Genomic DNA, 14,702 nt, shown 5'->3' with positions numbered 1-14,702 from the left:
ACTCTTTAACCGCTGTGCCACCAGGACTCCACAACCCTATGAGGTAAGAGTAATTATTATGACCATTTTTCAGATGAGGAAACTGAGACACTTGGGAATTAAGTAACTTATTCAAGTACACACAGCTTATAAGCGGCAGATCTGGGCTTTGGACCTTGGTTTGGCTGACTCAACATTTGCTGTTATTTGAGATATTGGGTCATGTTTAATTTACTGCTGTCCTCACTGGGGCTAATGCACTGCCTTGCACATAATAGACATGTTATGCCTTGAATAAATAAATAAATGAAGCATGGAATATAAAGTGCTTCCCATTTAAGCCCAATTACTATTCAGCATAAAAATGAAATGTAATTAATGTTAGTTCACCTTGGTGTAAAATTTATTCTATTAAGACATTTTTTATTGTACAGACATGTGAATCCTTAATGTTTTCTTACTGATTTGGCAGGGCTCATGACCCTTCTAAAAATTAAAAGAATCACTGGATGAAGTCCAGGAACAGGTGAATAAACTAGTGGTATTCTGGCCTCCTTCTGAGCCCTTTAGTTGAAGAAAAAAAAATTTTCTCTGAGAGTTTAGGGTTCAGTAGTCCTGGGTAAAAAACCAAAAACCAAACCCACTGCTGTCGAGTTGATTCCAACTCATAGCAACCCTACAGGACAGGGTAGAACTGCCCCATAGTTTCCAAAGAACGCCTGGCAGATTTGAACTGCTGACCTCTTGGTTAGCGGCCATAGGTCTTAGCCACTACACCACCAGGGTTTCCGTAGCCCTGGGTAAGAGTCACTTAAGGAGCCAGGTTTAGCTTGTCATGATAACATAATACTTTTCTGATGTAATGTAAGGTTTACCTTGTCACAATAACAACACTTTTCGAATGTAGTGTAAAATATGAGGGAGAATGAATGCCCTAACATCCCTATTGCCCAAAATAGGGCTGACTTTTACTATAGGATGCAATTTGAGAAAACCAGCCCATGCCTCATCTCCTCATCTTCTGACCCATTATGGATTTGATGCCTGTGATGCTACCATTAGAAAATCATTCCTTTGTACACCAATGTTCCTTGCAGCACTATTTACAATAGCCAAAAGGTGGAAATAACTCAAATGTCCATCAACCAAGAAAAAAAAAAAAAAAAAAAAACAAACCCAATGCTCATAACATTTGGATATACCAAATGGGGCACATACATACAATGGAATATTACTCAGCCGTAAAGAGAAACGATGTCCAGATATATGCTACAACATGGATGAACCTTGAAAACATTATGTTGAGTGAAATAAGTCAATCACAAAAGGACAAACATTGTATGATTTCACTTATATGAAATGGCAAGAATAGGCAAATGTACAGAGACCAAAGTTTATTAATGGTTACCAAGGGCAGGTGGGAGGGGGAAAGGGAGAGTCATTGTTTAGGAAGCAGTGAGATTCTGTTTATGGTGATGGGAAAATTGGCAATGATTATGGGTGACGGTTGCACAACACGATTAATGCAATTGAGATCATTAAATTGTACACCTGAAAAATGTGTTATAGATATTAAAAAAAAATCATTCCTTTAGTTTAAAGAGTTAAGCTGCAAACATCCCTGGGACAGGCAACACTGGAATGGATTTCTTTAGAGTTTCAGAAGGCCCATCCAGGTCCACCAATGGGACGGCCACAAGTGAGCAGGCGGTGGGCGGGGTCGCGGGGAGGAGGGAACTTGGAGAGAGATGGCTGCTGCCCCACATGGGGTCAAAAGTACTTTTGAGGAAGCTCTCAAGAGAAGAACCCGGGACATAGTAGAGAGGGGAGCTCCCCGACACCAACTGCCTGGGGCCGGGAAGCCGGGCTGGCACCTGGGAGGAGCCTTGCGTCCCACAGCGCCTGCCCCTGGTAGGGCTGGCGTAGACTAGAGGCGCCTGGCGCACAAGGAAGTGACTCTTGCCCCCACGTTTCTTCTCCAGAGGCAGCAAAGCCAGGCCATTTGCGGGCTTTTTCTTTTGCCGCCTCAGGTTTGTGGGAGGATTTATTGGTTACGAAGGTAAGGGGTAGAAATAGCCTGGAAAATCTGCTTTAACCCTTGCTGCACAGAAAACTGCTGGCTGTGCTCTACTGCCCGCGGGGCGGAGAATTGGGGGGGGGTGGGGAACGACCGGACCGTGGCTGCACGAGGTCACGTCTAACTGACGGTCCCTCCTTCTCTGCCTGCCTCCTCAGACCCCGCGGCCTGCCCACATTCAGTAGTAGCCTTTCCAAGCGTCTCTTCTTTGTTAACCCTTCCCACAGGCACGGTGGGCAGAACTTGCCCAAAAAAGAAGGGAGGGGCTAGTGAAGGAATCCTGTAGGGGAAGGAGGGAACTGACTACAAATGGGCTGTAGTCGGGATGCAGCAGGAAACCGATCTGGCCGTTTGGTTTAGCAAGAAACTGTGTCTGGGGCCAGGCCAAGCTGAAGGAAAGGTGAACATTTTGTTCCAAGGAGATCCTTGGTCCCGCATGGATCAGAGCTAGCACATAGTCTCTTTGGCTTATAAGTCCTGGGTGGCGCAGAGGGAGCCCTGGCGGTGCAGCGATTAAGCCCTGGGCTTCTAACGGAAAGGTGGGCTGTTGGAACCCACCAGCCAGCCGCATGGCTGGAGAAAAATTACAGCCTTGGAAACCCTATGGGGCAGCTCTACTATGCCTTATAGGGTCACTATGAGTCAGAATCGGCTGGATGGCAACGGGTTCTGGTGGCGCAAGCCGTTTGCACTTGAGTACTAACTGAAAGATTGGTGGTTCAAACCCACCCAGCAGCACAGTGGAAGAAAGGCCTGGCGATCTACTTCTGTAGAGATTACAGCAAAGAAGATCCTATGGAATGGTTCTACTCTGTAACACATGGGGTCACCACGAGTCGGAATAGTGACCTCTCAACAGTAACCGGCTCTTTGGTTTGAACCTCCTTGAGCACCTCAGGCAGGTCACCCATTCAGCTCTGGACTCTGGGTATCTTTCCAGTCAATCCCTGAGGCAGGAATAGAGCAATTGTCACATCCTTTTTTTTTTTTCTAGGAAAAAAAAAAAAAAACCCAAGCATTTATTTAAAACCCCAAAACTATAAAAAACAAATAATCTTTTCGGTGAATAAATGGCTCCTCTGACATTAAGAAATAGAAACAGAACACACCTTGACTAGTATTACTGTGCTGCCTTGAAAATTATATTTTACTACCAAAACAAACTCTTTGCCATCAAGTGGATTCCTACTCATAGCGACCCTATAGGACAGAGTAGAACTACTTCAGGTTTTCCAAGGAGCAGTTGGTGGATTCAAACTGCCTACGTTTTGGTTAGCAGCTGAGCTCTTAACCACTGAACCACCAGGGGTCTTTTTTACTACCAAAACCAAACCAAACCCAGTGCCGTCGAGTCTATTCCAACTCATAGGACAGAGTAGAACTGCCCTGTAGAGTTTCCAAGGAGCTCCTGGCAGATTTGAACTGCCAGCTCTTTGGTTAGCAGCCGTAGCACTTAACCACTACGCCCCTGGGTTTCCTTTTTTACTACAGAAATTACTAAATATGAAGAAAGGCTTTTTACTAGGAGTGATGGCTGATTGGCGCTCTGAAATAGTACATCAGGAGAAAAATGGGGCACTCTGCTTCCGTCCATGAAGATTTTAAAAAACCCAGTGCCATAAAGATTATAGCCTTGGAAACCCACGGGGGCAGTTCTACTGTATCCTATAGGGTTGACAGTGGGTTTGGTTTGGGTTTTGTTATTTTAGTCCATGGAGTCCTTGGGTGGTGCAAATGTTAAGCACTCACCTGCTAACCAAAAGGTTGGAGGATTGAGTCCACCCAGAGGGGCATTGGAAGAAAGGCGTGGCGACCTACTTCCAAAAGTTCAGCCATTGAAAAGCCTATGGGGCACAGTTCTACTCTGACACCCGTGGGGTCACCATGAGTTAGAATTGATTCAGTGGCAAGTGGTAGTCAGTATCTTAGTCTGTGTTTGATAATGCTGAGGAAGAGACCTAGATGAACAAGCTCCTTCCTGCTGGGGTATAGGGCAAATGGACCATAGTCCAGGTGGCAGTCACTAGTCAGAGGACCCACGCACTCACAAAAAGTCTAAATGTCGTGGAGGATAGGATTTGTTAGTGCTGAGGAATCGATCCCAACCCATGGCGACCTCACGTATGCAGAGCAGAAGCGTTCCATAGGGTTTTTAAGGCTGTGACTTTTCAGAAGCAGATTGCCAGGCCTGTCTTCTGATGTGCCTTTGTGTGGGTTAGAATTGCCAACCTTTCGGCTAGTAGTCTAGTACTTAATGTTTGTGCCACCCGGGGACTACTGGAGGTGGGATTGGTATTGTTGTTGGTAGATGCCGTTGAGTCAATTCTAACTCATAGCGACCCTATGCACAACAGAAGAAAACACTGCCCGGTCCTGCGCCATCCTCACGATTGCTGTTATGCTTGAGCTCATTGTTGCAGCCATTGTGTCAGTCCATCTTGTTGAAGGTCTTCCTGTTTTTCGCTGGCCCTCTACTTTACCAAGCATGACGCCCTTCTCCAGGGACTGGTCTCTCCTGATAACATATCCAAAGTACGTGAGACAAAGTCTCGCCATCCTTGCTTCTAAGGAGCATTCTGGCTCTACTTCTTCCAAGACACATTTGTTCCTTCTAATGGCAGTCTATGGTATATTCAATATTCTTTGCCAACACCGGGGGTCAATTCTCTGGTCTTCCTTATTCATTGTCCAGCTTTCACATGCATATGAGGCGATTGAAAACACCATAGGGGGATGGGATAACCCAGTGCTGTGGAGTCGATTCCGACTCATAGCGACCCTTTATAGCTGTCTTCAAATCTCTCAGCTCCCTGTCCCACCTCTCCCAACCCCTAACTGGGCCTGCAGCTTCCTTCATCCTTCCCACTAGCCTGCCGGCTGGAGGGACAGCAGCCCTCTCCTGGCTCATCACCACTGTTTCTTCTCTAGTTTGGTCTCCATCCCCACTGGCCTCTTTAGCCCCCCAACCAACCAACCGGTTGCCATTGAGTCCCAGGCCATTCTATATCCTTTGTCTTCTGCCTCTTCACTCCCATCCGCTCTCTGGCTTTGTGCTTCTCCATATCAAATACATAAATTTGTCTCACCTAGAAAATATGTTTTATCACGAGTCACACACTGTTTTTTGAACATTTTATTGTGCTTTAGGTGATAGTTTGCAGAGCATATTAGTTTCTCATTCAAAAAAATTATATGCAGATTGTTTCGTGACACTGATTGCATCACTTTTGATGGTATGAAGCAGGCCATAGCATCACCTCCCTCCAGCAGACTCTAATGCAAAAGGGTTGGGAAGTTTTTTTGTGTTCGTTTTAAAAACTTCCCACATAATTATATTTATCCTCACAGTACTTGCATGTATTTTTATATCTTGCCAGTTTTGTAGGCTGGAGACTTTGAGGCACAAAGAAGCCAAGTGACATGCTTTGAATCAGAGCCTAAGGAAGGGCAGCGACACATGTTGAACACTTTCCGTGTTAGGCGCAGTGATATGAACTCATTTAATTCTCATTGCAACCTAGAAAAGTAGGTACTACTGTCCTGTTTTTATAGATGGTGACACTGAGATTCATAGAGGTTAAGTAACTTGCCTGAGGTCGTGCAGCTAGTGAGAGGCAGAGCTAGGATTAGAACATGGCTCCAAAGCCCACGTTCTTAACTATTACAGCTTGTTGTCTTCTACTGGGGGTGGGTGAGTGGGGATGTGCAGGTACCATTAACACCTGAACTCTGGGTCAGCTAAAATATCTTCTGTTAGAAATTTGAAATCTCACAATAATGCTTACATGATGTGACAGTTACTCTTTAAAAACCAAAAAAAGAAAAAAAAACCCAAACCCATTGCCGTGGAGTCAGTTCTGAACCACTGTACCACCAGGACTCCAAACTATTGCTGTTGAGTGGATTCCAACTCATAGCCACCCTATAGTACAGAGTAGAACTGCCCCATAGGGTTTCCAAGGAGTGGCTGATAGATTCGAACCACTGGCCTTTTGGTTAGTAGCCAAGCTCTCAACCACTGTGCCAACAGGGCTCCAATACTACTTTCTTTAATACTGTATAATCGTACAAAATTGTGTATGGGCTAAATATTAGAGCACCCGTGTCAATATCCTCTAAGTTACTATTGATCATGGCATATACAGTGGCACTAGAAAGCGCCCTGGAGAAATCTTTGTTACAAATTGTTTTAATCAACTAGTGCTCCAGTAACACAAATATCACAAGTGGGTGGCATTAAAGAACAGAAATTTATTTTCTCACAGTTCTGAAGGCTAAAAGTCCAACTCAGGGTCTCGGCTGTCCCAATTCCTGCCTTGTCCCCAGGTTTTCTTTGGTTCTTGTAGATATTCACATGGAATCTGTTAGGCTGGAACGTGCTCTCATCTATGTCTAATCTGCTCTGTTCTTTTTATAAGGCAGAAGTGATTAGGTTTAAGCCACACCCTTCACTGATATGGCTCCATTAACATAACAAAGAACCCCTATTTCCAAACAGGATTAAATACACAGAAGTTAACATTCCAACACATGTTTTTGAGAGACACAACTCAATTCATACCACAAATCCACTGCATACATTGGACTTCTAAATATATATCATTCTGAATTAAAGTATAAGTTAGCACTGGGATGAAATCCAAGGCCAGGGCTAAAACCCAGTACCCATTGCTGTTGAGTGGATTCGGATTCCTATTTCACAGCTAATTAGTGCGGTATTGGGCAAGTCCATTGAAACTTCCCGGGTTATTTAAAAAAGGTGTTTACACAGCAATGGACAGACACCATAAGGTAAATAAGTAGAAGACAGTCTTGTTTTGGAGGAAGAGGAATCCCTCCTCTTCCTAAAGTGAGGCTGTTCAGTTGTGTTCTCAGATTCATTCGTTCTAACTCTTCCAGTTTTTGCGTCATAGTTACTCCCACTACTGTCTCTCCCTGCCCCCTGCTTCTTCAGTATTGCCATCCCCACTTAGTTCTGTACTGTCTTTAAACACATCAAGGCAGTTATTATTAACACTTACTGAGTTTTTGCCAGGTACCGGATGCTGTGCTAAGAGCTTTACAAACATTTACTCTCTTTAATCCTCTGTAAGTACTTTAGTCTTTGTTGAGGAATAAGACAAATAAAATATTATTAATCAATTTTAAGTGGACACTATGATGATTTTTCCCCCATCCCCCCCTCACGCCACCCCCTGGTAACCACCAATCTTTTCTCTTTTGTCTCAGTGGATTTACCAATAAACCAAAAAAACCAAACCTGTTGTCAAGTTGATTCCTACTCATAGCAACCCTATAGGACAGGGTAGAACTGCCCCATAGGGCTTCCAAGGAGCAGCTGGTAGGTTCGAACTGCCGACCTTTTGGTTAATAACCGAATTCTTAACCACTGCACCAGCAGGGCTCTGGATTTACCTATACCTGGTATTATATTCATATGATATTTGTCCTTCTGTGTCTGGCTTATTTCACTTAGCATCTGCTAAGTACTTTTTAAGGTCCCTGGGTGGCACAAACAGCTTGCTCTTGGCTACTAACCTAAAGCTTGGTGGTTTGAACCCACCCAAAGTACTTTTTATTAATTTGTCTTTGTTTAACTCTTAGCTGTTTCTATCTAGTAGATTCCAACTCATAGTGACCCTGTAGGACAGAGTAGAACCACTGCAAAGGATTTCCAAGGCTTTAATCTTTACAGATGCTACATCTTTCTCCTGCAGAGCTGTTGGTGGGTTCGAAACGCTGACCTTTAGGTTAGCAGCCAAGCTCTTAACCACTGTGCCACCTGGGCTCCTATTTAACTCTTACAACCACTAACCCTATAGAACCGTCCCAAAGGGTTTCCAAGGCGCGGCTGGTGGATTTGAACTGCCGACCTTTTGGTTAGCAGACATAACTCTTAACCATTGCACCACCAGGGCTCCCACCATATGAGGTAGTACTATTATTATCTCCATTTTACAGCTGAAATAAAGGAAGGTCAGAGGGAATGATTAAGGTGCCAAAGACCACTCCAGGTCTGTCTGACTCCAGGGTCTGCCCTCTTAAAATCTCAAAACCTTCATTTGTCCGCACTGCCTGCCACTTCCCATTGCCTTATTTCCCTTCTTCCTTTTACCTCAGACTTACTGGATGTGCCAATTCCTTCTTGAAAGGCATCTCCCTTGGCCTCCATGGCTCTGCACTGTCCTGGTTCTGCTTCTGGGTCACTAGCGACTCTTCTTGCACTTCAAATATTGCCCCCCCCACAAGGTTTAGTCATTGGTCTTTTGGTCTTTTCTTTATTCAAAGCTCTATTTTTATCCCACAGCTTGTACCTCATATAAACATTGAACCAAATCTCTAGGCCTGACTTCTCTCCTGACATCTAGTACTACTCCACTTCCTTGTTAGACATTTCTTTTGGGACATTTCTCTATTATTTCAAACACAACATGTCTCAAACATTAACTTGCTTTTTATCACTTCCCTGTTTCATCCTTATTCCTCCATAGAAAGCCTCCATCAGTTCACTGTTGCCTTCGTAATAAAGTCCATATTCTATTCAGGCATTAAAGTTCCTCCACAGACTTACTTTCACTTAAATTTTTAGCCTTCTTTTCTATATTCCCTAAAATGAACCTGCCATTTTAGCCAGACTGGTCCACCCACTGTCTTCTAAACATCTCATTCCCATCCCTGCCATCCCTTAAGCGCCAGGTGCAAGGCCTCCTTGCTCTGGGAAGCCTTCCCTGAATGCTCTTCAGGAATTAAATATATTGTGTTATGTATTATTTACTATTGTCTTTTCCTGTGTCTGCATTTGATCTTGATTATGTAGATTGTGACCTTTGTATCTCCACCAGTATCTAGTGTAGCACAGTACCTTGCATATAGTAAGCACTTACTGAATACTAGTTGATTGGCTGACTCTTGGGTAGGAAGGTGGAATAGGAAGAGACTGGCCATAGAAGTGCATCCAGAGAGATGAGCTCTTTCCTGGAGGACAAAGACTGTGTTTTCCTCATGTTTTTACTTTGGGAGCCTAAGGCAGTGCCTGGCACATAGTAATTCACTTCTGGGCAACATGTTGCTTTTACTGAGTATCTGCTCTGTGCCAGACACTGTTCTAAGTGCTAGGGTTCCATTAAGGTTTTTAAATGAGTGAAGGGGTTAGGAGTTGTGCATTCATCTCCCAACTTGTACATGTCCATTATTTTCATACAGGTAATTTCAGTGTGTTTCTTTGGTTGGCAGGTATTAAGAGAAGAGTCATTTTGTCCCAATGCACAGCCTGAGACACTTCCTCTCCAGGGTGGGTCTCTTCTCCAAACTAGGATTACTTCCCTGGTGTGGCAGAAAACCACCAGGTTTGTCACAGCCCTTTTTGGGCATAGCATGTGGGGGAAATTTCACCCACTTGGTAGCCAACAAGTATCAGAGAGGACAAGGAAATCAGAAGAGACCAAGCCAAGACCTTGGACCACTAGATGCTTCCTGGCAAGAAAGGTAAGGCCCAGGCTGACATCCTGTCCTATTAGCAAGGCTGAATCTGTGGACCTAATGAAATTCTGTATTCCTGATGTAGCCAAGGAAACCCTGGTGGCGTAGTGGTTAAGTACTACAGCTGCTAACCAAAAGGTCGGCAGTTCAAATCCACCGCTCCTTGAAAACTCTATGGGGCAGTTCTACCCTGTCCTGTAGGGTCGCTATGAGTTGGAATTGACTCGACGGCAACAGGTTTGGCTTTTTCTTTTTTTTTTTTTTTGGTTTAATGTAGCCAATGTGACATAATAAGGATTCATGACAGCACCTAAGGTAATATATATTAAAAAAAAAAAGCCAAACCTGTTGCCGTCGGGTTGATTCCGACTCATAGCCACCCTATGTATATCCAGGGCAAACTTGAGAACATCTAAAGAATGTTGATGAAAAATGCTTTAGGATTGCAGAAAATGTTCTCCTTGCCTTTAAGTGTATTTTTGGCAGAAAGGAGATATTAAACTGGGACATTGTCCCTAAAATGATCCCCGGCAGGTATGCTGACCACGAGGGACCCAGAGAGATACTAGTTGTATTAGAAATGAATAATCCCATAATAGCCATGCAAACACAAATATACCTCATTTTATGCAACAAATGTATTTTCTAAATCAAATTATATTTTAAAAGTATTAGGGAGGTGAGCTATTTAAAGGAACCCAACAGTGGAGCCTTTTGAAATATAACTAATTAAAAAATAACTAAATTTTTTTTTAATTACCTCCTGATAAATCTGGATTTTTCTTATATTAAGTTTACCCATCTGTTCTGCTTTGTTAAGTAGACAGCACCAAAATGGGCTCTTCTCCCAGATACTTATCTCCCTAGGGGCATGCGAATTAGGTCTTCTGAATGATAAATAAAATGCCAGAGAAAATGGTGACAGGAAGTACTTGCATATAGCAGGTGCATAGTACGTATGCATATAATGAATGAAATGCATGAATTATTTTATTCCAGGCTGGCTGATGCCGTGACGCCACTCTGGAGGCTGAGCTATGAAGAACAGCTCAAGGTAGGTGCTCAGCTTAAGTCTTCACCACCCCACTCTAGAGGGGGGATGGTGCTGGACTAATAAGAAGCCCTACCCAGATGCCTCAGCAGGTCCTAAAACTCAACATGCTAATGACTCCCAAATTTTAAGTTTAGACTGATTGTGTCTTCCATACTGTAGACCCATATACCCAAATGCCTGTTTCCTTTCTTCCTTGCTTTTTTGTAATTCTCACTCAATGTGTGTGAGTAGCAGTGCCCTTGCTGTTTCATTATAGCTGTACTTTCCAACACGGCAGCCACTAGCCACATGTGGCTATTTAACTTTAAATACAGTCAGTTATGCTATAATGCTTGTGTTGAAAATGGAAATTTGTTCCAACAGAGTGATATATTAGGGAACAATTTGAGCATCATGCGAATTTTGCGTTTGCTTAGTGATTTCATTTGTGAGAACACCAGCTCCCTCAGTTCACCAAGGGTGTTATGAGTCACACCCATCCGCATCTGGTGTTAGAACTTTCTCTGATTCAGATAACCCTTCTTTTACCACTACAAGATAACTCACAAACTGCCACCCTTCTGATGCCCACTTCCACATGCCAACTTCATGTCTTTGTCAGGGTGAAGTGCCATGTTTATTGTAGTATTTATATATTTCTTATCCATTTAACATGTGCCAAACTGCACCACAGTTTTTATTAGGTTCCTCTCTTTTTTGTGTGTGTTACAGATTTTTTCATGTATATAGTTTTATTCATTTTGTTGTTGAGACTATACACAGCAAAACATACCAATTCAACAGTTTCTGCATGTACCGCTTAGTGACATTGATTACATTCTTCAAGTTGTGTAACCATACTTATCCTCTTTTTGTGAATTATTCCTCCACCATTAACATAAGCTCACTGTCCCCTAAGGTTCCTATCTAATCTTTCAAGGTGCTGTTGTCAATTAGATCCCATGTAGATAGTACTTAAAAGAACATAATGCTCAAGGCAGACATTTTTTACTAGTTAAGCTAAATTATTGTTTGGTTTTGAGAAGACTTCAGGGGTATTTTTGGTTTAAGGTTTAAAGATTATCTCAGAGCAGCAGTTTCAGGAGTTCATACAACCTTCATGGCTCTAGGAAGTCTGGAGTCCATGAGAATATGAAATTCTGTTCTACATTACCCCCCTTTTGATCAGGATTCTTTTATAGAATCTTTGATCAAAATGTTCAGTAATGGTAACTGGGCACCATCCAGTTTTTCTAGTCTCATGGCAGAGAGGAAAGTTGTCCAAGGAGGCAGTTAGCCACATATTCCATGTCTTTCTCCTATTTCTGACTCTCCTTTTTCCTCTGTTCCAAGGAAATAGAGTCCAATTGTTGCCCTTTGGATGGCTGTTTGCAAGCTTTTAAGACCCCAGGCACTACGCATTGAACTAAGAGAACAGAAGCACTAAACACATTATTAGGCCAGTTAACTGGCATGTCCCATGAAATCGTACCCTAAACCTCCAAACCAAGAAACCAAATCCCAGTAGGTTTTTGGTTGTACATAAGCAGCCTCAGCAGCTACTCTATTTTTTTGGTCATTGTTGTAAACATATCTATCACATAACTTTTGCCAGTACAACTTTTTACAGGTGTACAGCTTACTGACTGCAATTACAATAATCAGCTGTATAACCTTAATCAATGAGATATTTCCATCACCGTTAGCCCCCCACCCCATTCCGCCTTCCTTCCGCCCCGGTAACCACTAATAAACTTTGTTGTCTGTGCATTTGCCTTTTCTTGTCTTTTTATGTAAGTGAGGTCATACAATATTTGTCCTTTTGTGATTGACTTATTTCATTCTGTATGATGTCTTTAAGCTCCATCCATACTATAAGTGAATCAAGACTTCGTTTCTCCTTCTGGCCGAGTAGTAGTCCATTGTATGTATGTGCCACGTTTTGTTTATCCATTTATCTGTTGACGGGCTTTTTAGGTTTTTTCCACCTTTTGACTGTTGTGAACAGCGCTGCAATGAACATTGGTGTACAAGTCTCTGTTTGTGTCTCTGCTTTCAAGTCTTTTGGGTATATACCCAGGAGTGGAATTGCTGGGTCATATGGTAGTTCAGCAGTTTGAATCCACCGGAAGCTCCTTGGAAACCCTGTGGGAAGCTCTACTCTGTCCTGTAGGGTCACTATGAATCAGATTTGACTTGACGACAATGAGTTTGGTTTTTTTGGTTTGGATGGTAGTTCTATTTTTAGTTTTTTTGAGGAACTGATGTACTGTTTTTCATAAAGGCTGTACCATTTTGCATTCCCATCACCAATGGATAAGGGTTCCAATTTCCTCACATCCTCACCAGCATTGGTATTTTCTGCCTTTTTTTTTTTTTTAATCTTAGCTAGTCTACTGGGAGTGAAGTGTTATCTCATTGTGGTTTTGATTTAGAACTCTCTGATGGCTAATGATGCTGAGCATCTTTTCACGTGTTTAGTGGCCATTTGAATGTCCTCTTTGGTGAAATGTCTATTCAGGTCCTTTGCCCATTTTATAATTGCGTTATTTGTCTTTTTGTTGTTAAGTTGTCAAAGTTTTATATATATTTTGGTTATTAATTCTTATTGGGTATATGTTGCCCAAGATATTTTCCCAGTTGGTAGCTTGTCTTTTCACTTTTTTGGTGAAGTCTTTTGATGAACAAAAGTTTTTAATTTTTATGAGGTCTCATTTATTTATTTATTTTTCTTTTGCTATTTGTGCTTTTATTATATTTGATAATCTGTTGTTAAAAGTTAGGCCTAACAATGTTGCCCCTGCTTTTTCTTCTAAGAATTTTATGGTTTTAGTTTTCACATTTAGGTCCTTAATCCATTCTGAATTTGTTTTTGTGTATGGTATGAGGCATAGATCCTGTTTCATTTTTCTGCATGTGGAAATCCAACTTTTCAAGCACTATTTACTTAAGAGACTCTTCTTTCCCCATCGAATGGACTTAGCACTCTTGTCAAAAATCAGTTGACCATAGACATGTGGGTTTATTTCTGGACTCTTAATTCTATTCCATTGGTCTATGTGTCTGTTGTTATACCAGTACCAGGCTGTTTTGATTACGTAGCTGTATACTATGTTTTAAAATCAGGAAGTCTGAGTCCTCCTACTTTGTTTTTCTCTTTCCACATTGCTTTAGCTCTTTGGGGCCTCTTGCCATTCCATATAAAGTTGAGAATTGGTTTTCTATTTCTGTTAAGAAGGCTGTTGGAATTTTTATTGGGATTGTGTTGAATCTATAGATTGCTTTGGGTAGTATTGACATCTTAACAATATTAAGTCTTCCAGTCCATGAATATGGAACATCTTTCCAATTAAGGCTTCTTTAATCTCTTTCAGCAGTTTTTTTTGTAGTCTTCATTGTATAAGTCCTTCACATCCCTTGTTAGATTTATTCCTAGACGTTTTATTCTCTTAGATGCTATTGTAAATGGCTTGTTTCCCTAATTTCCTTTTCAGATTTCTCACTGCTGTGTATAGAAACCCAACCTATTTTTGTTTGTTGACCTTGTGCCCTGCAACTTTGCTAAATTCCTCTGTTAGCTCTAGAAGTTCTCTTGTGGACTCATTGGAATTTTCTATATATGGGATCATATCATCTGTGAATAGAAATAATTTTACTTCTTCTTTTCCAGTCTGGATACCTTTTATTTCCTTTTCTTGTCATATTCCTCTGGCTAGGATTTCTAATACAATATTGATTAGAAGTGGTGAGCGTGGGAACCCTTGTCTTGTTCCTGATTTCATAGGGAAAGTAATTGATGTTTTTGAATGTTGTATGTCTGTCTTAGTTATCTAGTGCTGCTATAACAGAAATACCACAAATGGGTGAGTTTAAGCAACAGAAATTTATTTTCTCATGGTTAGGAGCCTAAAAGTCCAAATTTAAGGCACTGGCCCTAGGGAAAGACTTTCTCTCTCTATCTGCTTTGGGGGAAAGGTCCGTGTCTCTTTTCAGTTTCTTTCCTCAGTTCCTTGGTGATCTTCGTCTGGCATCAATCTCCGCCACTTTGTCCTTGCTTGCTTCTGTACCTAAGCTGCTCCTTTTATATCTCAAAAGCGATTGGTTTAAGACACACCCTACACTGATGTACCCTTG

At 42.0% G+C, this 14,702-nt stretch overlaps 1 protein-coding gene across 2 annotated transcripts in view; it reads left to right on the top strand.

The window, feature by feature from the left end:
• The first annotated feature begins 1,714 nt into the window (after positions 1-1,714).
• Positions 1,715-14,702, top strand: part of TRMT2B (tRNA methyltransferase 2 homolog B) — a 49,480-nt gene continuing 36,492 nt past the window's right edge. The window contains exons 1-3 of one of the 2 annotated variants that reach the window (XM_023541162.2): positions 1,715-2,038; positions 9,290-9,541; positions 10,535-10,589. In XM_023541162.2, coding sequence (XP_023396930.1) covers positions 9,318-9,541; positions 10,535-10,589 — 279 coding nt within the window. In that variant the 5' untranslated portion in view covers positions 1,715-2,038; positions 9,290-9,317. The remainder of the gene's footprint in view (positions 2,039-9,289; positions 9,542-10,534; positions 10,590-14,702) is intronic. The other variant, XM_010601391.3, reaches the window with a different exon arrangement.

The sequence above is a fragment of the Loxodonta africana genome, chromosome X (assembly GCF_030014295.1).
Source record: "Loxodonta africana isolate mLoxAfr1 chromosome X, mLoxAfr1.hap2, whole genome shotgun sequence".
NCBI lineage: Eukaryota > Metazoa > Chordata > Mammalia > Proboscidea > Elephantidae > Loxodonta > Loxodonta africana.
This window is presented reverse-complemented; position numbering and strand designations above follow the sequence as displayed.